At 45.7% G+C, this 25371-nt stretch overlaps 1 protein-coding gene across 1 annotated transcript; it reads left to right on the top strand.

The window, feature by feature from the left end:
- The first annotated feature begins 794 nt into the window (after positions 1-794).
- Positions 795-24799, top strand: grna.1 (granulin a, tandem duplicate 1). Its single transcript, XM_052016064.1, has 5 exons — positions 795-898; positions 7115-7252; positions 16201-16452; positions 23271-23528; positions 24250-24799. Exons 2-5 carry the CDS (start codon positions 7115-7117, stop codon positions 24394-24396), a joined length of 795 nt encoding a protein of 264 aa, XP_051872024.1. The 5' UTR covers positions 795-898; the 3' UTR covers positions 24397-24799.
- The last annotated feature ends 572 nt before the right edge of the window (positions 24800-25371 follow it).

Below are 25371 nucleotides of genomic sequence, written 5' to 3' on the forward strand. Positions count from 1 at the left end.
TTACTTTTCACTTTTTTCTTCTTTAAACATTATATTCATTGTTGTATTTTATAATGGACATGGGTCAAAAGTCACAAGTCACCTCTAGGGTAATGCAGGGTCTATTGCTTTGATGTGGAAAAGCTGTAAGTATACCTCGCTGATCAACCTAGGGCAGGAGAGCAGGTGTGTCCATTGGAGGCAGGATATCTTATGGTTACATCTCCAGGCACGTGTGCAGCCAGTGCTGGCATCCGATGGGACCTTGTGGGGTAGAAGCAGTTTGCCACCATTAATGAGGAAGTAACACAAGGCTCCTTGTGAGGTGTCAAGAAGCCCTCCCTCAATCACACAAATATGAAAAGTAAACTTAAACCATTTCTCCTGCGCTCCCTCTGCCCATAGTGGGTTTTGTCTAACCAGCTTGGTGGCTTTCAGTTTCAAATCCTAAATCAGACACTGATACCTTCATCACACCACGAGTTCCTGTTGAACCAGCGCATTATGCACCCTTGTCCCTACACCCCTCCACTCCCCACCACAGTCACCACCATGTTCCTTCATGTGGATTTCACACCGATCTGGCTGCAAGGGCAAGCACAATGCTGCCTCCCTTGTTTCAAACCCAAGACCCCACACACTCTCTCCAGATTATCTGTGGATACTGCTCTCCTGCTCTGCTGAATTGCTAACTGTGCAACTTCAATTCCTGGCTCCACAAGGGAGAACTTTGACCATAGAGACATCATTCCTTTTTTACAACTTCCTCAGTCATACAAGCAGTGCTTCCTCTTTGGTATGTCACATGAGAACCCTTTCGGCTAATAGTAATGCCTTGTTCCACCTCTGGCTTCTTGGAACACTTCAAAAGGGGAGTTCACAGTTGGACAGGAGCCTTGGAAGAGGATCAGGTAGCACGGTGAGTAAACCATTCCTTAAACTTCAGTTCAATTAAAAGCTGCATTCATATTTAAGTGGGCAGTTCACAAGTAACAGTGTAAGTAGTGTCAATGTTGAAAGCAGCCTAATATTATATTGTTTAGAGCATAAGATCTTTTTTTTACTGTTAAGTCCACATCAGCTAAATTATTTAATTGGATTAAAAAATGTTTTCTGGCAATCATATGACGTTGTGTAAAACATTGAAATATAGATGAATAAAATTTAAAAATGTCTTGCTTTTGTTTCAGAAAATCCAAATGTTCTCCTAAACTGAAAACATAAAGAGTCACAAATACTGGCCTAGACACTAATGTTGCTAATAGTAGCAGATGAAAAATTAACATGTTTAATGACTTTTATCAGAAACAGTCTCCCCTTGGGTCTGCAAGTTGTGGATTCAAAGCCCACTCTGGAACCTTTCAGCTGATGCTTGAGTGCAGTGCTGAGGGAGGAGTGTGCTGTCTGTGGGTTTGGCAGATTTCAGAGGTAACGGACCCTCCTTTAACTGACTCTCTGTCTACGTTCCACCAGCTGAGGGTTATTTAAAGTTGAAGCCACCATTGTGGGAATGAAATATGAAAAGGACGCTCTGTGAGCTTCCTTGAATGCATGTAAAAGGTCCCTTAACATGTTTAGAAGAATCATCAGGAGAATTCGTCTAGTGGTCAAGCAAATGCTGCTAAAAGAAAGATCATCTGATAATTGCTTTGTTTCTGTTTGTGAGACTTTGCTGCATATAAATTGGCTGTAATGTTTCAAAAGTACTTTATTGCCTGTAAACCAGTTTCAAGCATCGTGAAAGGTGAATTATAAATCCCTTATCACTTTCCTTGGGGGTGATTCTGCTGTATTTGCTAATTCAATTAATGGTGAATTCAAAGACACAGTGGACAGAGTAACATCACACAATTACATCCACACTGATTGTTCAATCACAGCACAATCAGCATCGACGGGGTAAAGGGCTGTAGCGGCAGGGCATCTAATTGAAACTATTTCTGATGGCAGCCTGCTGGTCTACATCTGATCAAGCAGATTGTCACCGCCTGCACTGCTCAAGTACTTGCCACTGATCGGCTGTGTGTTGGGTTGTACATGGCCTGTCACATTTTGTCTTCCTTACCACCTTCTGACCTTTAGGTCTTTCAAATGCAATCTGTAGAAAGGACCTAATGTATAACAAAGTTATAGTTGCCTGCAGGTTGAAGATTTTATTCCCCTCTTCTGCCCACCAGTAAACGAGCAACTTACATTTGTGTCAAACTGATTGTTTTTATCTCCAGTAGCTTTAAAACTCAGGAGTTACTCCAGTTATACTTGGAGTGCAGCTCTTCATCCCAGAGGTGTAGTTAGTGACAGTCTACAGCAGACCCAGAATGCTTGCTGACACATGAAAAGTGAGCCAAACCCTTGCCCACTAAACCACAGAATGTTATGTGTGATGTATCTGGTGAAAAGGTTACTGCAATGTCACCACAACCCCACCCCCAAAAAATCTGGGCACTTACATTTATGGCAAAAATAAAGAGTAAACATCAAAAGGAAAAGTGGGCAGGAGAGGCACTGGGCTGAAATCTGAGAGTGATAATTGTAAACTTTTGGTGTTTTTTTGTTTGTTGTTTCAAATGAGAGAGCAGTAACATTAATGCATTAACTACGTTGTGACGCTGTAGCGTTGTACAGTGTGGGCCTTCCTCGTGACCAGCTGCAAGTTTGAACGAGCCTCTGTGGTGACTTAGAGGAATGACTTTGCACGTATAAAAGAAAAAGGAAGTGGGATTGGAAAGAGGACGTAGCTGGTCGGGAACGCAAAGGAGGGATCTCATCTGACCTTAAAAAGAGAACCTAAGAATAAAGCAAAGTGGTCGTTGTGAATGCAGAGAGGTAAACCGATGCAGCGGGAAAACTGAAGGCATGACAAAAAGGCAGTGAAATCCAAGGAAGGAGAGGGAGTAAGTTGAGAAACAAGGGACTGCAGATGCTGGAATCTAGATGAAAAACACGACGATGTTGGGGGAGCCCAGCAGGCCAGGCAGCGTCCGTGGAGAAAAGCAGGCGGTCAACGTTTGGGGTCAGGACCCTTCTTCAGGACTGAAGATAGGAAAAGGGGAAGCCCGATATATAGGAGGGAAAAGCAGAGCAGTGATAGGTGGACAAAAGAGGGGAGGCGGGGCGGGCACAGGGTGGTGATAGGTAGGTGCAGGTGAGAGATAGTGACGGGCAGGTGCAGGGGGAGGAGGGGAGAGCAGGTCCACCAGGGGACGGGTGACAGGTAAGGAGGGTGATAAAAAGAGAGGTGCGCTGGGAAAGGGGGAGAAAAGAAGAGGCCTGGTTGGGGGAGGGTGGGGGGGTGTTGAGGGGATAACTTAAAGTGGGAGAATTGTGGCCCGCTGAGTTCCTCCAGCATCACGGTGCTTTTCAGGGAGGAAGCTGAGATGGAAATCCCTGATTACCCAGAGAGAACAACTGTGATATCTGGGGAAGGAGTTCAGGGTGGAGCCAGGTGATGAATCAGAGAGCAATAATTTTAAAAATGCGTGAGAGGTGCAGGGGGAAGAGGTAGCAGAGGTATCGGGGAATGGGTCTGGGTGTGATCTGAAACTGGGCAGGTGCTGGCGTTGGGGAATATCTCCCATAAGAGGGGTTGTCACCCCTGAGTGAAGTAAAGTCAAAGTCGTAACATCAATATTAGTGCGCACAATGGGCTCATAGATGGCATTTCTCACCACAATGCCGCCAGCCTCACACTGAATGCACACACGCCCATCCCTTGCCTACAAACAGACTCCCACACATTTACCACCTACCCACGTCTCACAGGTTGTCAGCTATTCAACAATAGCAGGCATATTCGAAAAAGGTAGTAGGGATAGTCCAGGGAATTACAGATCAGTGAGCCTTACATCTGTGGTGGGCAAGCTGTTGGAAAGGATTCTAAGAGATAGGATCTATGAGCATTTAGAGAAACATGGTCTGATTAGGGACAGCCAGCATGGCTTTGTGAAGGGAAGATCTTGCCTCACAAGCCTGATAGGGTTCTTTGAGGAGGTGACCAGGAAGATTGATGAGGGTAGTGCAGTGGATGTGGTCTACATGGATTTTAGTAAGGTGTTTGACAAGGTTCCACATGGTAGGCTTCTTCAGAAGGTCAGAGGCCAAGGGATCCAGGGAGGCTTGGCCGTGTGGATTCAGAATTGGCTTGCCTGTAGAAAGCAGAGGGCTGTGGTGGAGGGAGTGCATTCGGATTGGAGGGCTGTGACTAGTGGTGTCCTGCTGGGATCGGTTCTGGGACCTCTACTTTTTGTGATATTTATTAATGACTTAGATGAGGGGGTGGAAAGGTGGGTTAGCAAGTTTGCAGACGACACAAAGATCGGTGGTGTAGTGGATAGTGTGGAGGGCTGTCGAAGCTTACAGAGGGATATTGATAGGATGAAGAGCTGGTCTGACATGTGGCAGATGGAGTTCAATCTGGAGAAGTGTGAGGTGGTACACTTTGGAAGGACTAACTCCAAGGCAAATACAAGGTTAATGGCAGGATTCTGGGCAGTGTACAGGAGAAGAGGGATCTGGGGGTTCATATCCACAGATCACTAAAAGTTGCCTCACAGGTGGATAGGGTAGTTAAGAAATCTTATGGGATGTTGGCTTTCATAAGTCGTGGGATCGAGTTTAAGAGCTGCAAAGTAATGTTGCAGCTTTACAAAACTCTGGTTAGACCACACTTAGAGTACTGTGTCCAATTCTGGTCGCCTCATTATAGGAAGGATGTGGAGGTGTTGGAGAGGGTGCAGAGGAGATTTACCAGGATGCTGCCTGGATTAGAGAGTATGGATTATGAGGAGAGACTAAAGGAGCTAGGGCTTTACTCTTTGGAGAGAAGGAGGATGAGAGGAGACATGATAGAGGTGTACAAAATATTAAGGGGAATAGATAGAGTGGACAGCCAGCGCCTCTTTCCCAGGGCACCAATGCTCAATACAAGAGGACATGGCTTTAAGGTTATGGGTGGGAAGTTCAAGGGAGATGTCAGAGGGAGGTTTTTCACCCAGAGGGTGGTTGGTGCATGGAATGCGCTGCCTGGGGTGGTGGTGGAGGCTGATACATTGGTCAAGTTCAAGAGATTGTTAGATAAGCATATGGAGGAATTTAAGATAGAGGGATATGTGGGAGGAAGGGGTTAGATAGTCTTAGGTGTGGTTTGAAGGTCGGCACAACATGGTGGGCCGAAGGGCCTGTATTGTGCTGTATTGTTCTATGGTTCTATGGTACATCCCTTGGACACATGCTCCCCTCCTTTAGGCAGGACAAGGTAGAAGATAACTGGCAGTAGCAAACCAGCATGGACCTGTATGGCTGCAAGCCTTTTCCTGCTTGGAAGTGAGAGTATTCTCCATAACTGGAGGGCCAGCGGCAGCCAGCACTGCCACACAGGCTATTAAAGATGATGGTATTCTTCTCCTTTCCCCTCATGCCACAAACTCTCCTGATGACATGTTTTAGATCATATATACACATACCACAGAGCCATAGACTTCTATAGCAGAGAAACAGGCCCTTGACTCAATGTCGATGCTGACAAGTTACCTCCACTTGTCTGTGTTTGGTCCAGATCCTTCTAAACCTTTTCTATCCATTTACCTGTCCAAGTGTCTTTTCAACATTGTCGGTGTGCCTGCCTCTACCACTTCCTCTGGCAACTCGTTCCATAGACCACCCCCCCCCCCCAACTACCCTCAGGCCCCTGTTAAATCTTTCCAGTCTCACCTTAAACCACATTCTTCCCTCACTTCACCATAACCCTAGCTTTATCCATTATCCTTTTCAAAAAGCTGACCTGCCCAGGGAGTGGCTCAACAGTGAGAGAATTGGGTTGAAAACAGGTTGTCACTTCTACCCAGCCGCTTGGATACAGACACTATGGGTGCTGTACAGGTTACCTTAGAGGTAGGATTGCTACCTGGTGAGTTGGCCTACAGTCAGGTCTGGTAAAAAAGTGCTGAGGTGTTAACTCCTCAGAGGACTAAGTTGCACATAAGTTGTGTGGTAGAGGACCCAGAGAAAGCAACCAATGGGGCACCCCATAGGTGAAGGCTGAAGAGTGTGGATAATGGAATGCTCAGGTCATGTCAGCAAGATCAGAAGTCACAGGCCATTCCAGAGCAATACTTGCAGAGGGCTTTGGGAATAGCTTGGTGCCAAACCTTTCCAGATGGAAGCCTCATGTTCACACTTGTGAATCACCAAGGTTTTAGCTTCCAGCAGAAGCTGGTGACACTGAGGACTCGAGTGGCGGGTCAGCCAAGCTCAGACTGCTGAATGTGTTGCTCTGATACTGTTGTCATGGAAACCTACCCTGCAGTAGGTAACAAGAATTGCTCAGTGGAGACAGATGCTGCAGTCTGGAGCACAAAAGCAACTTGTTGGAAGGACAAACAATCGGCTGGAGGAACTCGGCAGGTCAAGCAGCGTCTGTGGAGAGAAAGGAAATGTCAGCATCAGGAGCAAAATGTTGACCATTCCTTTGTCCCCACGGATGCTGCTTGACCCACTGAGTTCCTCCAGCAGTTTGTTTTTTGCTCCAGATGTGTTACAGCTCCTCCACGGCGACTGCCCGGGGCTTCATGCAGCATCAGTTCTGCACTCTTCTGGCAAACATGAACATTGGAAACGCAAGCAACAGTGTTACAGAGCAAAGTGTTGTGGCCTGAGGCATCTTGTTTTTTTGGTTTGATTTGTTTGAGAATAGAACGGGCTGTTCGATCAGCATCATGTTGCTGAAATCCCCTGCAGGATACATCTTGTGGGCAATATTCCTTGAGGTCGGCACTGAGGCCCTTTGTTTTACTGATAATCAGAGATCCTGGACCACTGGGAATTAGGGGATAGGAATAATGGGGTTTCCTGTCTCTTAAGTGAGAATTCTGAGTTTTGTAAATTAGTTTCTAAAAAAAACAAATGGATGCATTTCCAGAGAGAGGAGGGTTTATGGATCCTTGGAAATGGAGAGGTAGCTTGACCTGTGAATGACCAGGCTTGTTTAGGCTGTGTACAAAGAACGACTACACCCCAAAAAATAACCAGTTGCTTGAATTTCTTTGACATAGAGTGGCGAAGCCTTATGCAGATTTCTCTTCTTATGATTTCTCTTCACTTTCTGCCATCAACAAATAAATGTCTTTGTTTCCGTCAGATGTTTCCACTGGTAATTCTGCTGCTGCCAAGTTTGGCTTCTGCTGCACAGAGATGTCCAGATGGAGGTTCTTGCCCAAATGAGTCAACATGTTGTAAACTTCAAACTGGTAATTATGGCTGCTGTCCTTTGGAAGAGGTATTGAAAATAAATTTATCGTTTAATCTTGTGTGATCTGAGTATGGTTTACTCCCGCTTACTGAAATCATGTGTATGATCCTACTGTGTCCAGTTCTGGTCGCCTCATTATAGGAAGGATGTGGAAGCGTTGGAAAGGGTGTAGAGGAGATTTACCAGGATGCTGCCTGGTTTAGAGAGTATGCCTTATGAGGAGAGACTAAGGGAGCTAGGGCTTTACTCTTTGGAGAGAAAGAGGATGAGAGGAGACATGATAGAGGTGTACAAAATATTAAGACGAATAGATAGAGTGGACAGCCAGCACCTCTTTCCCAGGGCACCAATGCTCAATACAAGAGGGCATGGCTTTAAAGTAATGGGTGGGAAGTTCAAGGGAGATATCAGAAGAAGGCTTTTTTACCCAGAGAGTGGTTGGGGCACGGAATGCGCTTCCTGGGGTGGTGGTGGAGGCAGGTACATTGGTCAAATTCAAGAGATTGTTAGATAAGCATATGGAGGAATTTAAGTTAGAGGGATATGTGGGAGGAAGGGGTTAGATAGTCTTAGGTGAGGTTTAAAGGTCGGCACAACATTGTGGGCCGAAGGGCCTGTATTGTGCTGTATTGTTCTATGTTCTATGTTAAACATCTTGCCAATATCACTTCCTGAAAGACACAAGGAATATCAGGAACATGACTTTTTTAGGGAGTTTGAATTTGCTGATCACATTCCACAAATCAAATTCCATGTAGCATGGGGAAGTGCAGATATTCTGACTTTGACTGAAACATTGCAATTGCCTTTGATTGATCCAATCCAGTCTCTAGTTTGTGTTATTTACTTTCCTTTGTTTCCTAATCAACTGCTTAATGGTTCAATAGAACTAACACATATGGATTTTGCAGAGTCTTTTCTTGCGACACCATAAACATCCTTGTTAGAGTACATGCAGGGATGATGTTTACCTGCTCGAATGTCTAGAACCAAGGCACAATCTCAGAATAAGTGGTCAGCCACTCAGGGCAGAACACGGAAGAAATTTCTCCAGCCAGCAGCTGGTGAATCTTTGCCATGCTTTACCCAAGAGGGCTGTGGATGGTCAGTCATTAGTACGTCCAAGACTGATTAGACTGATAGATCTTTGGAGATTTGAGGGCATGGGATAAGTACAGGAAAGTGGCACCAACAGAATAGTTAGCCATGACCTTGTTAAATGCCTGAGTGAGTACAATAAACGTGTTCCTATTTCTACATATTATCTTTCTATGTTCCTGGTAAGTGCCTGTCCAATTTCTTCAGCAAAGGAAGTCTATTCCAAACATTCATCATGATGAAGAATTAATATTGATCCATGGTGAACAGCCAGAGGCTGTGGCACAAATTGGTACCAATGAGGTAGGTAGGAAAAGAGATGAGGTCCTGAAGAGGGAATACAGAGAACCCTGTAGGAAGCTGAAAGGCAGGACCTCCAGGGTAGTAAACTCTGGATTGCTGCCTATGCCACACTCCAGTGAAGGTAAGAATAGGATGATTAGGCAGATGAATGCTTGGCTGTGGAGTTGGTGCAGGGGGCTGGGTTTCAGATTTGTTGATCATTGGGATCTCTTCCGGGGAAGGTACAACCTGTACAAAACGGATGGGTTACACCTGAACTGGAGGGGGACCAATATTATTGCAGACAGGTTTGCTAGACCTGTTTCAGAGGGTTTAAAATAGTTTGGCAGGAGGATGGGAACCCGAGTGATAGGTCAGAGGTTGGTGCATTTAATGTACAAGTAGATGCAGAGTGTAGAAAGACTGTGAGGAAGGATAGGCAGTTGAAAGGGCAAAATTTCAGTCAGTTGGATGGGCTGAAGTGTGTACTTTAATGCGAGAAGTATCAGGAACAAGGCTGATGATCTTAGAGCATGGGTAAGTACATGGAACTACGACGTTGAGGCCATTACAGAGTCTTGGCTGTCGCAAGGGCAGGAATGGCTGCTGGATATTCCAGGGTTTAGATGCTTCAAAAGGGACAGGGAGGGAGGTAAAAGGGGTGGGGGAGTGGCTTTGCTGATCAGGGACAGTGTCACAGCTGTAGAAAGGGAGGATGTCCTGGAGGGATCATCCACTGAGTCAGTGTGGGTGGAAGTCAGAAACAGGAAGGGAGTGGTCACTCTATTGGGAGTATTCTACAGATGCCGCCCCCACCCCCACCCCAGTAGCAGCAGAGACGCTGAGGAGCAGATTGGGAGGCAGATTTTGGAGAGGTGCAGAAATAACAGGGTTGTTGTCATGGGTGATTTCAACTTCCCGAATATTGATTGGCACCTCCTAAGTGTAAAGGGGACAGATGGGACAGAGTTTGTTCGGTGTGTGCAGGAAGGATTCCTGACACAGTATGTGGACAGGCCGACTAGAGCAGAGGCCATACTGGACCTGGTACTAGGCAATGAGCCTGATCAGGTTTCAGATCTCTCGGTGGGAGAGCATTTTAGAGACAGTGACCATAACTCCTTGACCTTTACCATAGCCTTGGAGAGGGATAGGAGCATTCACTGTGGGAAAGTATTTAACTGGGGGAGGGGGAATTATGATGCTATTTGGCAGGAACTTGGGAGTGTAAATTGGGAGCAGATGTTCTTGGGGAAGTGCATAATGGAAATGTGAAAGTTGTTTTGGGAGTACTTGCATGGGCTTCTGGATAAGTTTGTCCCATTGAGGCGGGGTAAGGATGGTAGAGTGAAGGAACTGTGGTTGACACGAGATGTAGAATATTTTGTCAAGAGGAAGAAAGAAGCTTACCTGAGGTTTAGAAAGCATGGATCAGACAGGGCTCTGGAGAAGTTACAAAGTAGCCAGAGAGAGCTTAAGAATGGACTTAGGAGAGCTAGAAGGGGGCATGAGAAGGCCTTGGTGAGTAGGATTAAGGAAAACCCCAAGGCGTCCTACACGTATGTGAAGAATAAGAGGATGACTAGAGTGAGGGTAGGACCGATCAAGGATAAAAGAGGAAACATGTGCCTGGAGTCGGAAGAGGTAGGGAAGGTCCTTAATAAATACTTTGCATCGGTATTCACCAGTGAGAGAGACCTTGATGTTTGTGAGCATGGCTTTAAGGTAATGGGTGGGAAGTTCAAGGGAGATATCAGGGGGAGATTTTTTACCCAGGTTGGTGCATGGAATGCGCTGCCTGGTGTGGTGGTGGAGGCTGATACGTTGGTCAAATCAAGAGGTTGTTAGATAAGCATATGGAGGAATTTAAAATAGGGGGCTATGTGAGAGGAAAGGGTTAGATAGTCTTAGGCATGGTTTAAAGGTCAGCACAACATGGTGGGCCGAAGGGCCTGTATTGTGCTGTATTGTTCTATGGTTCTATGGTATACAGCAGGCTGATACACCAGGGCATGTCGATGTGAGGAAAGAGGGTGTGCTGAAACTATTGAAAAACATTAGGATAGATAAGTCACCGGGTCCGGACGGGTTATTTCCAAGGTTATTACAGGAAGTGAGGGAAGAGATTGCTGCACCTTTGGCGATGATCTTTGCATCCTCACTGGCCACAGGAGTGGTGCCAGATGATTGGAGGGCGGCAAATGTTGTTCCTTTGTTCAAGAAAGGGAGTAGGGATAACCCCGGGAATTACAGACCAGTGAGTCTTACTTCAGTGGTGGGCAAATTACTGGAGAAGATTCTTAGAGACAGGATTTATGGGCATTTAGAGAAGCATAGGGTGATTAGGGACAGTCAGCACGGCTTTGTGAGGGGCAGGTTGTGCCTCACAAGCCTGACTGAATTCTTTGAGGATGTGACAAAGCACATTGATGAAGGTAGAGCAGTGGATGTGGTGTACATGGATTTTAGTAAGGCGTTTGATAAGGTTCCTCATGAAAGGCTTATTCATAAAGTCAGGAGGCATGGGATCCAGGGAAGCTTGGCTGTGTGGATTCAGAATTGGCTCACCCATAGAAGACAGAGGGTGGTGGTAGATAGAGCGTATTCTGCCTGGAGGTCGGTGACCAGTGGTGTTCCGCAGGGATCTGTTCTTGGGACCCCTGCTCTTTGTGATTTTTATAAATGACTTGGATGAGGATATGGAAGGGTGGGTTAGTAAGTTTGCTGATGACACAAAGGTTGGTGGTGTTATGGATAGTGTAGAAGGTTGCTGTAGGTTACAGCAGGATATTGATAGAGTGCAGACCTGGGTTGAGAAGTGGCAGATGGTGTTCAATCCAGAAAAGTGCGAAGTGATGCACTTTGGGAGATCGAATTCTAAGGCTGAATACAAGGTTAATGGCATGACTCTTAGTAGTATGGAGGAACAGAAGGAACTTGAGGTCCACATCCATAGATCCCTCAAGTTGCCACACAGTTTGATAGGGTTGTTAAGAAGGTGTATGGTGTGTTGGCCTTCATTAGTCTGGGTATTGAGTTCAAGAGCTATGAGCTAATGTTGCAGCTCTACAGAACTCTGGTTAGACCAGACTTGGAGTATTGTGTTCAGTTCTGGTTGCCTCATTTTTGGAAGGATGTGGAAGCTTTAGAGAGGGTGCAGAGGAGATTTACCAGGATTCTGCCTGGATTGGAGAGCATATTTTATGTGGATAGGTTGAGTGAGCTCGGGCTTTTCTCTTTGGAGAGAAGGAGGATGAGAGGTGACTTGATAGAGGTGTACAAGATGATAAGAGGTATAGATCGAGTGGACAGTCAGAGACTTTTTCCCAGGGCAAAAATGGCTAACATGAGGGGGCATAATTTTAAGGTGATTGGAGGAAGGTATAAGGGGGATGTAAGTTTTTCACACACAGAGAGTGGTGGGTGCGTGGAACGCACTGCTGGCAGAGGTTGTGGGGGCAGATACATTAGGGACATTTAAGAGACTCTTAGATAGGCACGTGAATGATAGAAAAATGGGGGGCTATGTGGGAGGGAAGGGATAGATAGATCTTGGAGCAGGATAAGATGTCGGCACAACATTGTGGGCCGAAGGGCCTGTACTGTGCTGTAATGTTCTATGTTCTACGACATCATTGTGCATAGGTTCATGAGATACCAAAGAGAAAGCCCAGCACATCACAGAAACTTGCCTCCCCTTCATGGACTGTCTTTACCACTCGCTGCCTTGGTGAAGCAGCCAGCATAATCAAAGACCCCATCCACCCGGGTCATTCTCTCTTCTCTCCTCTCTGATCAGAAGATACAGGAGCCTGAGGGCACGTACCACCAGGCTCAAGGACAGCTTCTATTCCACTGTGATAAGAACAGTTCCCTTATATGTTGAGATGGACTCTTGACCTCACAATCTACCTTGTTATGACCTTGCACCTTATTGTCTACCTGCATGCACTTCCTTGCAGCTGTGACACTTTACTCTGTACTCTGTTATTGTTTTTACCTGTACTATCGCAATGCACTCTGTACTGACTCAATGTAACTGCACTGTGTAATGAATTGACCTGTACAATCGGTATTCAAGACAAGTTTTTCACCGTACCTCGGTACAAGTAACAATAATAAACCAATACCAATAACAAAGTGAAAGCACACAGGTACAGGAACCGAGTAGAATGGCCTTTATTTCAAGGGTTTTGTAGTTTAAAAGCAAGGAAATCTCACTGAGATTGTACAGGGTCCTGGGGAGACCTCATTTGGAGTAGTACCTGCAGCTTTGGTCTTCACAGGTAAAGAAAAAATCATCTAAAAATTTAGATTTTTGATATTCGGGGGAAATCTATTCTGTTTCTTGTGCCCTGTACATCTAAGCCCAAGTAAATTATGCATATTAAGAAAAGCACTGGTCCTACCGCTGATCCTGTAGAATTTGAATTCCTCCGGGACAAGAAGCAACTTTTCTCCATTACCTTCTGCTGCCTTTTCCTGATCCATGGCCTTCACTCCAGACGGCAAACCTACCACACAGCACCTTATCAAGTGTCCACATGGTCCTTGCCCTCACTGACCCTCCCTGTTACTTCATCAAAGGACTCTGAGCAGCATAGTATTCCTTTACTGTTCTTCCTGGATCATAATAAACAGGTTACGGGGGTTTACTGAGAAGTTCCAAAGAATCTTTAGAATCACAACAAAATCTACATTTACTGGAAATGAAGATCAAAGAGCATGACAGATGCCAGAAATCTGAAATAAAAACAAAAACTGTTGGAAACAGTCAGCACGTCAGGCAGCGGGTGTGCAAAGAGAAACAGAATTAACGTTTCAGGTCTGAGCCCCATGGGTGTTAATTCCATTTCTCTTTCCACGGATGTTGTCCAACAGGCCGAGTGTTTCTGCCTTTTCTCGCTATTTTTTAACTCCACATTTACTGTTCCTTTCCATAAACAGCCGTATAATTCTGTCGGTCGGGAGGAATCTCCAGTCTCCACCTCATCCTTTCTACATTAAAACATGCTTGGCTTCTCACTTTTCCAGTTCTGATTACAGTTCCTTGACCTGAAGTGTTGACTTCAGGTCAACCCCCACCCCAACCCCCACCCCCAACCCCAACCCACCCCCACCCCACCCCACCCCTAACTTCACCCCATCCCAACCCCAACCTACCCCCACCCCCATCCCAACCCCACCACAACCCACCCTTCCCCAACCCCAACCCCACCCCACCCCAACCCTACCCCCACCCCAAACCTACCCCCACCCACCCTACCCCACCCCCACCCCCACCCCCAACCCCAACCCCACCCCCAGCCCCAACCCCAACCCAACCCCACCCCATTCTATGCAAAAAGATGCATTTCACTGTGTTTTGATGTACATGTGACTAATAAAGAAATCTCTTATCTTAATATAAATCCTATCTTGAGAGAATAGCAAACATATGAGAGAAACTGGATGGAGTTTGTCATGATCAAGCTGCCAGTTTCTGTAGCCTAATGCCCACAGCAACAACTCTGCTTCAACATTTTCTTCTCTGTGCCGTGCAGCCGACATCTTTGTCCAGGCCATTCCCAATGGTTGTATCAGTTTGAGAAGCATGAACATTTGTTTAGACTGTTACATATAACTGGGTACAATCAGGAGCTCTTCTGTGTATGACGAATATGTGCCTAAGGCCCCTGATATTCCCATCAGGACAAGGCAGAATTCCAGTGCTTTTCCAACTCCAGTGCTACAAAATGGGCAGAAACCAATTCTGTCTGACGTCTACATTTCAGAGATTTATTTTCTGATGGAGGTGGCAGGGCTGAAGAATTCAGAAATTCTGACTTGCTCACCTGTCTTACCAAAGCGCTCACCAATGGGGGCAGGAATGAATGCTGCAGAGGCCCCTTGAGACTGCGGCGAGTCTCCAAGAGTGTTCCTCATTGGGGCAGATAAGCACATCGGAGAATGGAAAGGCAACATATGGATTGTCAAGACACGTTCCTTCTTGTCCATGAGATTTCAGAAACCCTAAAGTGACAACTGGTAATCCTGTAACTAGTATGCTAGTTCACTGCTCACTTACTGTGGTTTCCATATGGCTCAGTGCAAGTCCAGTAGAAAGGCAGGCTCAAGAGCCATTGCTTCTATTGTTAACCTCTGTGCCTGGAGGAATACTTTTTACAAACGTTTAACGGAAGCTGACAGTGAATCAGGTCACGTTCCCTACTGGCAAAGTAGATTTCCAACATTAGTTGTAACCTGTTTCACCAATGTCCAACAGGATGGATTAAACCAAGAGGATGCCAGATAAGTAGTGAAGCCAAGACAATCAGGTCTTGACCTCAGAATCAGTTTTATTATCACTGACAGATGTCGCGAAATTTGTTGTTTTTAATAAAGATATTAAAAGTACTCTAAGTTACAAAAACAAATAAATAGTGGAAAGGAAGGGCCTGTTCTGTTCTATGTTCTATGATGCATTTACAGAGCTGGAGCATCTCAGTATGTTGTGGATTGGACCCTTTCACTTTAGAGTGCAGTGTTATAGTTTTATGGAATGAGCCAATTGCTCAGATGTTACTGGAAGAGCACTGACATCCACAATCAGCCCCGATCACCCCGCTCCCGAACTTGCTCTCTCCAGGCACAGAGAGTCTGCAGTGACCATGACTCCAATTTTGTGAAAGATTTTAACACCATTAAAAATTAAACAAAGAATTAAAAGAAATCAAAATTATAAACAAAATTAAGGTCAGCTGAGATTGAAAACGCTAATTAATCAAAACCACATGTAAACACAGAGAAATAAAAAGAAGAAACTTTTCTTTTTCCCCACTGGTAAATACTTCCCATTGTTAATGGGGTTATAGAGGTTATAGATCCTGGGCCAGGTCTAACCCAGCACACGATCTGAGAGCCTTTAGCCCAGTGTACACGCCGGTGAATCTCAGGAGGGCTGAGCTCTGCCGCTGGACTTATGGGAAATCCAGCAGTGGAACATATTGGAATGTTTGGTCCAACTATTGCCAAGTAAGTTCAGCACTTCCAGCTTTGCCCATATTTGCTGGCAATTAAATGGATAAATGTTGGTGGTTCTGAAAGAAACAACTGGCACTATCTCCTTGCCAGATTTCCTGTAGCATTTAGTATTTTATCATCAGTTGTGTTTCTTTGCTGCAGCACCCGGTGGATTTTTATCTGCTGTTGGCAAGAGTTCTTTGGGAGGCACACTGTTCATGTGCAATGACTCCTGACCCAGAAAATTGATTGGGATTGAATTATAGATAGGAAAGCTTTAGAGGGATATGGGCCAAATGCAGGCAAATGGGACCTGCTCAGATGGGCTTCTTGGTCAGCACAGACAAGTTGGGCTGAAGGGCCTGTTCCTTGCTGTATTATTCCATGACTCTAAGACTCTATATGATGCTTTCTGTTCTTATTTCACATGCCCAAAAGTCATTTGTTTCCATCACTATTGTGTGGTGATACCACATAGGATAGATGTCACGCTTAGATTGCCTACGTTCTACTTGCTGGTTCTGAAGTAAACCAGCAGCCTTAATCCACTTTACCAAATTTTAATAATGATATTTTCCTGGATTTATATTTAGACTGTCTGTTGCTTCCATGGTCTAAGCTGCTGCCCTGCAGACTACAAACGTGATATCACTCCATCATTTGCAGCTTTGAAAGATCTCAGCAATCCAGTGGAAGGTGAAACACTAAAAAAGATGGAAGTTCAGAGCAACAGCGTCAGCAATGACCCATCCAGAATTTACTGTGATAATGTAAATTTCTGTCCAGATGGACATACATGCTGTAGATTACAGGATGGAAACTGGGGATGTTGTCCACATCCTGAGGTAGGTTACACCTACAATGTAAATGTTATACGAATAGCCCAATGTAAACCAACTAAACTGACATTTACTTTTATTCTATTTGTAGTTTTTCTTATCTTACACCAGAATCATAACAGCAGATTGCTGACGGAAGAAAGAGTAAAACAATGGGTCTTGCCAGTACCAGTGAGGGTGTACAGGCTCTCATCGAGGCCATTGGTATCATGGCTTCCAGCCCCAAAGAGCCCAAATGGATTTTCTTTAAATCTATTCAGCATAACAACTGACTTCTAACCCTGTGCAAATACTGGCCTTCTACAGCAAAGAAGTCTCCAAAATCTGAGCAATATACCCTTCTTTTCCTCAAGATTTATGAGCACAGCTTTGTCTTATTGGTAACATCTACCTTCTCATGTTTTCAGCAGGCTCTCAACCCCTACATTCCTTCTGCTTTGCATAACATTGCTTTCCTCTCACCATTATTCCTACTTTCCCTCATCTGTTTCCATATTTCTCTGCTTATTCCTAAATCCCCAACTTCTTCATTTACCTTCAGAGTCATCAGGTCTTCTACTTGCCCCCAGTCTTTCTGTAACTGCTTCCTTCCAGTCGGCCTTTTTCCCTTTCACAACTCCCAAAACCTTTTACACTTCCACATGGCAAACTGCTCAACTGAGCAAAAGCAAGTGCTCATCCCAATTCACCTCCATGCCTCCCTCGTCTTTCCAAGTTTACAGTCGTGCTCCCCGTGTCTGCGTGGGTTTCCTCCGGGTGCTCCGGTTTCCTCCCACATTCCAAAGACGTACGGGTCAGGAAGTTGTGGGCATGCTATGTTGGCGCCGGAAGTGTGGTGACACTTGCGGGCTGCCCCCAAAAGACTCTATGCAAAAAAAGATGCATTTCACTGTGTGTTTCGATGTACATGTGACTAATAAAGAAATCTTATCTTATCTTACCTATTGACTTTTCCCCCTAAATGTCACTCCTTCACCTTTGGTGCTCTTGTGTCCACGGCTGATGGTTAGTTGTATGTTACTGCCACTAGTACCATCATGTCTGCCCACATGGATTTCAGCAGAGTGTTTAACTATGTCTCACTGATCAACTAAGTAAAAGCAAATAGGATCCAAGAAATATGTCTCAAGTTGGGTTAAAAACTGGCTCGGTGCAAGAAAACAGCGGATAATGGCCAATGGAGGTAGATCCTGTTTATAATGGGGTTCCAAAAGACTCCATACAAGGACCCTACTTTAGTGGTATACATCAATGATTTGGACTTAAGTGGAGAATCATGATTAAGGGCTTGGCCAATGAAACCAAAATTGTTCACATAGAACAGTACAGCACAGGGACAGGCCCTTCGGCCCACCACATCTGTGCCGACCATGATGCCAATTTAAACTAATCTGCCTGCACATGGTCCCTATCTCTCCACCCCCTGCTTGTCCATGTGCCTGTCTAAATGTCTCTTAAATGTTGTTCTTGTATCTGGTCCACTAGCGCTGTGTTCTAGGTACCTACCATTCCCCGTATAAAAAAACTTGCTTCACAGGTCTCTTTTAAACTTTTCCCCCTCACCTTAAATCTATACCTTTAGTATTTGACCCGTGGAACACCACTGGTCACAGACCTCCAGTCAAAATAGCACCCCTCCATCTCCTGTGGCCAAGCCAATTTTGAATCCACTCCGTGGATCCCATACGCCTTAATCTTCTGGATTAGCCTACCATAAAGGACTTTGTCAAATGCTTTACTTACATCCACAAAGACAACATCCACTGTCCTACCCTAAACCTGCCCTCATCTATCACCATCATCATCTCCTCAAAAAGCTGAATCAAGTTTGTAAGATCTGACCTCCCCCTGCACAAAGCCATGCTGACGACCCCTAATGTCCATGCTTTTCCAGATGTAAGTCTTAACCCTAAAATGTAAGGCTCACTGGCCTATAATTGCCTGATTTGTCTCTATTGCTTTTCTTCAACAAAGGAACAACACTGGTCATTCTCCAGCCCTCTGGGACCTCACTTGTGGCCAAAGAAGATAAAAAGATCTCTGTCAAGACCCCAGAAATCTCCTCTCTTGCCTCTCCAATACCCTGGGATGGATCCCATCAGGCCCTGGGGAATTATCCACCTTAATGTCCTTCAAAAGACCAACAGTTCCTCCTCCTTGCCATTAACGTGGCGTAGAATATCAGACCCCTTCCTGGTCTCACTATCCCCCATGTCCTTTCCCTTGGTGAATACCCATGCAAAGTACTCATTTAGTATCTCACCCACATCCTCTGGCTCCAGGCATAAATTCCCCCCTTTGTTATGAGTGCTGCTACCCTCTCCCCCTTGTTTTGAAAATATGTGTAACATGCCTTGGGGTTCCCCTTAATCCCACTCACCCTAGGACATTTCATGGGCACTTTTGGACCTCCTGATTCCACGTTTAAATTCTTTTCTGCTTCCTTTATATTCCTCAAGGGCGCTCCCTGATTTCAGCTTCCTTAACCTTACATTTGCTTCCTTGTTCTTTCATTAGGTTTACAACTCTCAACATCCCAGGTTCCGGAACCTTTGTCTTTTTTCCTCACAGGAATGTGTTTTCCTGAATTCTGACCGGCTGGCCTTTGGACAACTCAGATGTGTTAGACGTGCACATCCAATAACAGCTGCTCCTGATCTACACTCCTGCCCAATACTGTCAAAGCACAATACAGCACAGAAACAGGCCCTTCGGCCCTCCATGTCTATGCCGCCTCATTTACACTAATCCCATTTAACCGCATAGTTTTCTGCTTCACCCTGCTCTGCCCGCACCCTCTTCACATTGTCCGGACCACTTCCAACTGCCCCCCGCTCTCCCTGCCTCACCCTGTGCCCCAATGCACTTGGCTGGTTGCCCCTTTGCTCCGTCCATCCCTGCGCCTGGTTCCCCCTACACGGTCCGCCAGGCCATCACCCTTTCAGGTCCGCGTGTGTTCCACTCTGCAGTCTCCCTTTCAGGTCCGCTTAAACCCAGGCCTGCCTGCTTCCTTTCAGGTCCGCTTGTACTCAGGCCTGCCTTCTCCCTTTCAGGGCCGCTTTGAGCTCTTGCCAGCCGCTCGCTCTCTCTTCTCAGCCTGGTTCATGCTTCCCCTTTACCGGGTGCACTGTCTCGTCGCCCTGCACCTCTTCACCTTCCCTGGTCTACTTCCAATCACCCCCGTCCCACTCTCCCTCCCTCACTCTGTGCCATATTACACTTGGTCAGTTGCCCCTTTGCTCCGTCCATTCCTGCTCCTGGATCACCCTACGCTGTCCGCTGGGACATCACCCCCTCAGGCCCGATTGAGCTCCTCTCTCCCCCCTTCCTCCCCCTTCCCTCCCCCCTTCCTCCCTCTTCCCCCCTCCCTCCCTCCCCCTTCCTCCCTCCCTCCCTCCTCCTCCCTCCCTCCTCCCCCCTCCTCCCTCCTCCCCTCCCCCTCCTCCCCTCCCCTTCCCTCCTTCCCTCCCTCCTCCCTCCCTGCCGTCTCCCTCTCGTGACGCAACATTTGGACCCGGAACGTCAACGATTCCTTTCGTCCTGCAGACGCTGCCCGACCCGCTCAGTTCCTCCAGCGGATTGTGGCTCTGGATTTCAGTATCTGCAGTCCCTCGTCCCTTTCATGTCCACTTGAGCTGCCGTATTCCTTTCAGGTCCGCTTCCATTCCACCCTGCCGGGTCCGCATCCAGTTTCCGGATCATCCTGCTGCCGCCGCCCGTAGTTCCCGCTCTCTTTGCTCTGCTCAGAATCGGTTGGTTCATGCTCCCCCCCCACCCCCCAATACCTCCCCACCTGGCGCGTCACCCTAAACCTCTTTGCGGTCGACTTCCAGTCACCTCCCGCTCTCCCTGCCTCTCGCTGCAACCGATGACTGCCGCGCCCTCCTGGGCTGTTTGCCCCTTCCCTCCATCCATCCCTGCGCCTGGTTCACCCTACACGGTCCGCCAGGCCATCACCCTTTCGGGTCCGCGTGTGATCCACTGCAGTCTTCCTCTCAGGTCCGCTTGAGTAGCAAAGTTCTCTTTGACTTGTGTTTCGTATTCGGTAATAATTCCCTTGTCCTGCTTGAATTTAGCAGGCGATGTCATGACTGTTCGTGTAGAAATTGTTTATTCTTCTGTTCTTGTTTTTCTTCCTTTCCTCCCGTTTACTCCAAAACACAATTTCCTTTGTGCAAATCCCCTGTTCCGCCAACTTCAAATAGTTGCTTCTGTTTCTCATTCCTCGTTGGTCTTGTTAACTCAGGTTCCCGCAGAGGTTGTAATTAGCCTTCCCCCAACTTAGCACTTTCCCCAACATCCAGTCTTATCCATAAATATTTCAAAACTTACTGTTCCAAAATCCTTTCCCGCTGAAACTCCGATCATCTGGCTGGTCTCATTTCCCAATACCAGGTAGAGTATGGCCCCTTTCCTGTTCAGACTATTTACACCCTGTTTCAAGAAATCCCCCTGGAGGCACCTAACAAGTTCTGCCCCACCAAAGTCCCAGGCACTGAGGGGGTCCCAGTCAATGTTGGGGAAATTAAAGTCACCCACTATAACAACCCTGTTGCTTTTACATTTCCATAATCTGCCTGCAAATCTGCTCCCCCTACTCCCATGAGCTCCCACAGTATAACCCCATCAGAGCGATTACCCCTTTCTGATTCCCAAGCTCTGCCCATATTTCTTCACTGATGAGTGCTTCTCTCTAAGTGCGACTGTGACATTCTCCCTGATCAGCAGTGCAACTCCTCCCCCCTTTTGCGTCCCTCTCTTTTGTAACGGAAACATCTAAACCCTGGAACATTGAGCTGACAGTTTTGCCCTTCTTTCAATCAAGTATCTGAAATGGCCACATCGTAGTTCCTTTCAGTAATCCAGTCTCTGAGTACATCTGCCTTACCCCTAATACCCCTTGAATTGATATGAATACACTTCAGCCCATCAGTCCCACCACGTTCATTAACCTGGCCCTGCCCATTCTTCTTGTCAGACACACCTGACCTAACCCTTACCTTCCCCTCAATTCCTCCGCTGGCTGACCTAATGCTCTTGGTTGCTACCCCTCTGCCATGCTATTTTAAGGCCTCTCAGTCAGCACGAGCAAACCTCCCTGAGAGGATATTGGTGCTCCTCCAGGTTAGGTTCAACTCTCCTTGTACAGGTCCCACCTGCCCTGGAAGAGAGCCCTAGGATCCATGGACCTGACGCCCCCTCTTCTGCACCAGCTCCTTAACCACACATGCAACTGTACTTTCTTGCCTCACTAGCACGTGGCAGAGGGAATAAGCCTGAGATTACAATCCTAGAGGTCCTGTTTTTTAACGTTCTACCTAAACTCCCTTAATTCCCTTTGAAGGACCTCATATCCCTCCCTGCCTATGTCATTAATTGTGTCAGATAGTGCTGAAAAATAATTAATGGTCTGTTTTAGTGAGCACCAAATGGAACAGAGTACAGAGAAGGCAAACAAGAAAATACGTTATCAATGAAAAGACACTAAAAAGTGTGAACAAACTAAGTGATCTTGGAGTATATGTCCACAGATCACTGAAGACAGCAGGAGAGGTGAATGTTGATCAAAGAGCATGAAGGGTACCTGTGTTTATCAGTTCAGGCATAGATTACAGAGCAGGGAGATCATGCTTGAGCTTCAGAAAAGAATAATTGGACCACAGCAAGCGTACTGTATACAGATCTGGTTATCACACTACAGAAAACATTTGATGGCACAAAAGTGGATTTAGAGGAGATTTATAAAAAAATATCAGGGCTTGAAAACAAGGACTATGGGGAAAGGTTAGCTAGCTATTTTTTTGGAATGAGGGGAGCTTTAATTGAGGTGAGACAATTCTTAGAGACCCAGGAAGGGCCTGTTTCCATTAGCAAGGAGGTCAATAACTTATGGATATAGATTTGAATTTATCGGTGGAAGGGTTAGATGGGAACTGAGAAAAGAAAAATCAATCAAAAATGGAGGTCTTGAACTCACTGCCTGAGAAGTTGGTTATGGAGCCACTCGTACTTGGGTGAATGTTTGGAGAGCTCTTCTCCTTTCATCTCAGAAGCAAGGATGACTCAGGTTCTGTGGGATCAGAGGTGACTGATGAGGCCAATGTGGAACAATGTGGACCTCAGGCTGTTCCCTCATCAACATTCAGCCATTCTCTCACCACTTTTTAATCAAAACCACCCAGACGTCAATCATCTCAGACCACAATTCTGATCCAGCCAACCAATCCCAGCTCACATTCCCAAATACTCCCTTTCTCATCTCCTAGCATTGCTTGGTTGCAGAGTCGTATGTACACATTCCCCGTAATTTTTAAGCTGTTTATGGAAAAGGAGAAGGTGTGAAGAGTAGGCAGAGTTTCAGCAACACAACCAAGCTGGCAGAACATGGAAGTAGAATATTTCTTTAAAAATCCTGGCCGGTGAGGACAGAAAAGAAAGACAAACTGAGCTGTGAGGCAACAGAGTTTTCCTGCAGCCGGCAGCTAAGAGGCAGGTGGCAGCTACTTCCCTCAATCCAGGGCTTTGATGCTGCAAGGATGAAGAAATCCAAACTCTAAAGCTGTGTGACTCAGACTGGAACTTGAAATGAAGATGTGTTTGTTTGCTCAAAATTATTTTTGTTTAATTCTCAACACTGGAAGCTTGAAGATAAAAGATGTGATGTTGATGTGAGTAAACTGTAAAAGTGCATCTTATTCACTGTTCACCTTACAACCACAATGCACTGGTGAAAAAGGGTTGTATTGAATAATTTATTGGATGACTGGGTGTGAATGTGAAAATTACCTGCCTTATTAATTAACTTGATATTTGTTCAAAATTAGGCTGAATGTTGTAAGGATGGTGCACACTGCTGCCCTCGTGGCACCAAGTGTGACACTGAAAGTTCTAAGTGTCACATGGATAGCATCAGCATCCCGTGGCTCGCCAAGAAACCTGCATTGACAGTATCGGAAGCTCAACAGAACTGTAACAGCAGCAGTTGTCCAGTGGTTCAATGTGACGATACACATGTGTGCAAAGCTGGAAGTACATGCTGCAAAATGGCTAACCATCAATGGGGGTGTTGCCCGTACCCTAAGGTAAGTCAGCATTCATGAGTGTGCCATTGTAAAGAGAAGCTATGCATGGACCTCAGCCATTAGAATCTGAAGATTCACTCAGTATCTACATCATTAAAAAAACATTTATTGGAAGAATATTGTAATGAAATAAATCTCTTGACAATTCTGTCTTGTTACGAATCAATCATCTTTTCCATTGGAGACACGAGATTCTGCAGATGTTGGAATCTGGAGCAATACACAAAAAGTGCTGGAGGAACTCAGCGGGTCAGGCAGCATCTGTGGAGGGAAATAAACAGTCGATGTTTCGGGCCGAGACCCTTCAACAAGACTGGAAAGGAAGAGGGCAGAAGCCAGAATAAGAAGGTGGGGGGAGGGGGAGGAGGAGGAGCACACGCAGGCAGGTGATAGGTGAGTTCAGGTGAGAGGGGGAAGACGTAATAAGCTGAGAGGTGATAGGTAGAAGAGGCCAATCTTTTACTTTGGAGGGCCTGTTCATTGAACATTTAAAGCTATGAGTCTACAATGAATTCCCATGTGTGTGTTCTGGGAATTTTTCCTAGGATTTGACAATCCTACTGACCAACCATCAAAAGTGTCAAGTTTTTTATTATTGAAAGTCATGGTCCATTTAATTGGAGTCCATTTATTCAAACATGTGCCTGACCAGACTGTTCATGTTATAAACTCTCATTATTTTAATCCACCATTACTTTCCTCACTGATATTTCCCTTCCAGGCTCACTGTTGTTGGGATGGGAAACACTGCTGCCCCAGGTTCCACTGGTGTGATAACAGAAGAAATCTCTGCAGAAGGTGGTGGCTGCCACATGACTGGAGTCAGCTTTCATCAATTAAATATGGTGAAGAATCTGAAAATTTTTAAAGCCACCGTGACCAGTTGACGCTCCACATTTCATTTCATGAAGGAGATGGGCTTTTATTGCCCTGCAGCTATAAAATGGGCTGGCGGCTAGAATCCACGGATTTAGTTCCCTTGCTTATTGTTCTTTGCCTTACATTTCTATCAATCAAGTTTTAAAATATCCAGCTTATTAAATTTGCCAGTAATGCTTCTTTAGAATATTTTTTCTTGAGGAACTTAATCAGATTATCAAATTTCTGACGATTTTGCGATACGATAATTCTTCACAGTTCTAGCTGCACACACCTGTATCATACTAATTGCTATTAAACAAGAACTGAAAATATGACAGTGGTTCAACTATTAAGTTGGGTTTAATTATTAAGTTCATTAAATGCTTTTATGTGCAATTGAAGACAAAAGATGTATTCTGTCTCTTGCTGTTCATTTTATCCACATGTTGTTATTTCTTAGAGTAACCAAAGTGAGATTAAAACAGTTAAAAGTGATAACATAAAACTATGACAACACTGAAACAGATCTACCCCAGTGCTTTTCTTCACACGGCTCACCAAATTTTATTCATTGTATCATCTAATGTCCCTTTTAGTTTCACCAACTTTTAAAGTCTATGTGGGTTGGTCATTATTTCCTCAAATTGCTCCTGCAATATGGCAGGAAGAGCAGGTCTGAGGAAATTTCCAGCTGTGGATTCAATTTAAGCAGTGATTTAACAAAATAAGCCACGGGAGCAGGAGTAGGATAATGGCCCTTCGTAACCGCATCACCATTCATTAGTGATCTTCGACCTCAGTGTTATTTTCCTGCACTCATCCCTCATGCTCTGAATCCATGAATATGCAGAGATCTACAGCTGCCTCACCACACACACAAAATGCTGGAGGAACTCAGCAGGTCAGGCAGCATCTCTGGAGGGAGATAAACAATCGACGTTTCGGGTCGAGACCCTTCAACAGGACTGGAAAGGAAGAGGGC

Source organism: Pristis pectinata, chromosome 5, assembly GCF_009764475.1.
Source record: "Pristis pectinata isolate sPriPec2 chromosome 5, sPriPec2.1.pri, whole genome shotgun sequence".
NCBI lineage: Eukaryota > Metazoa > Chordata > Chondrichthyes > Rhinopristiformes > Pristidae > Pristis > Pristis pectinata.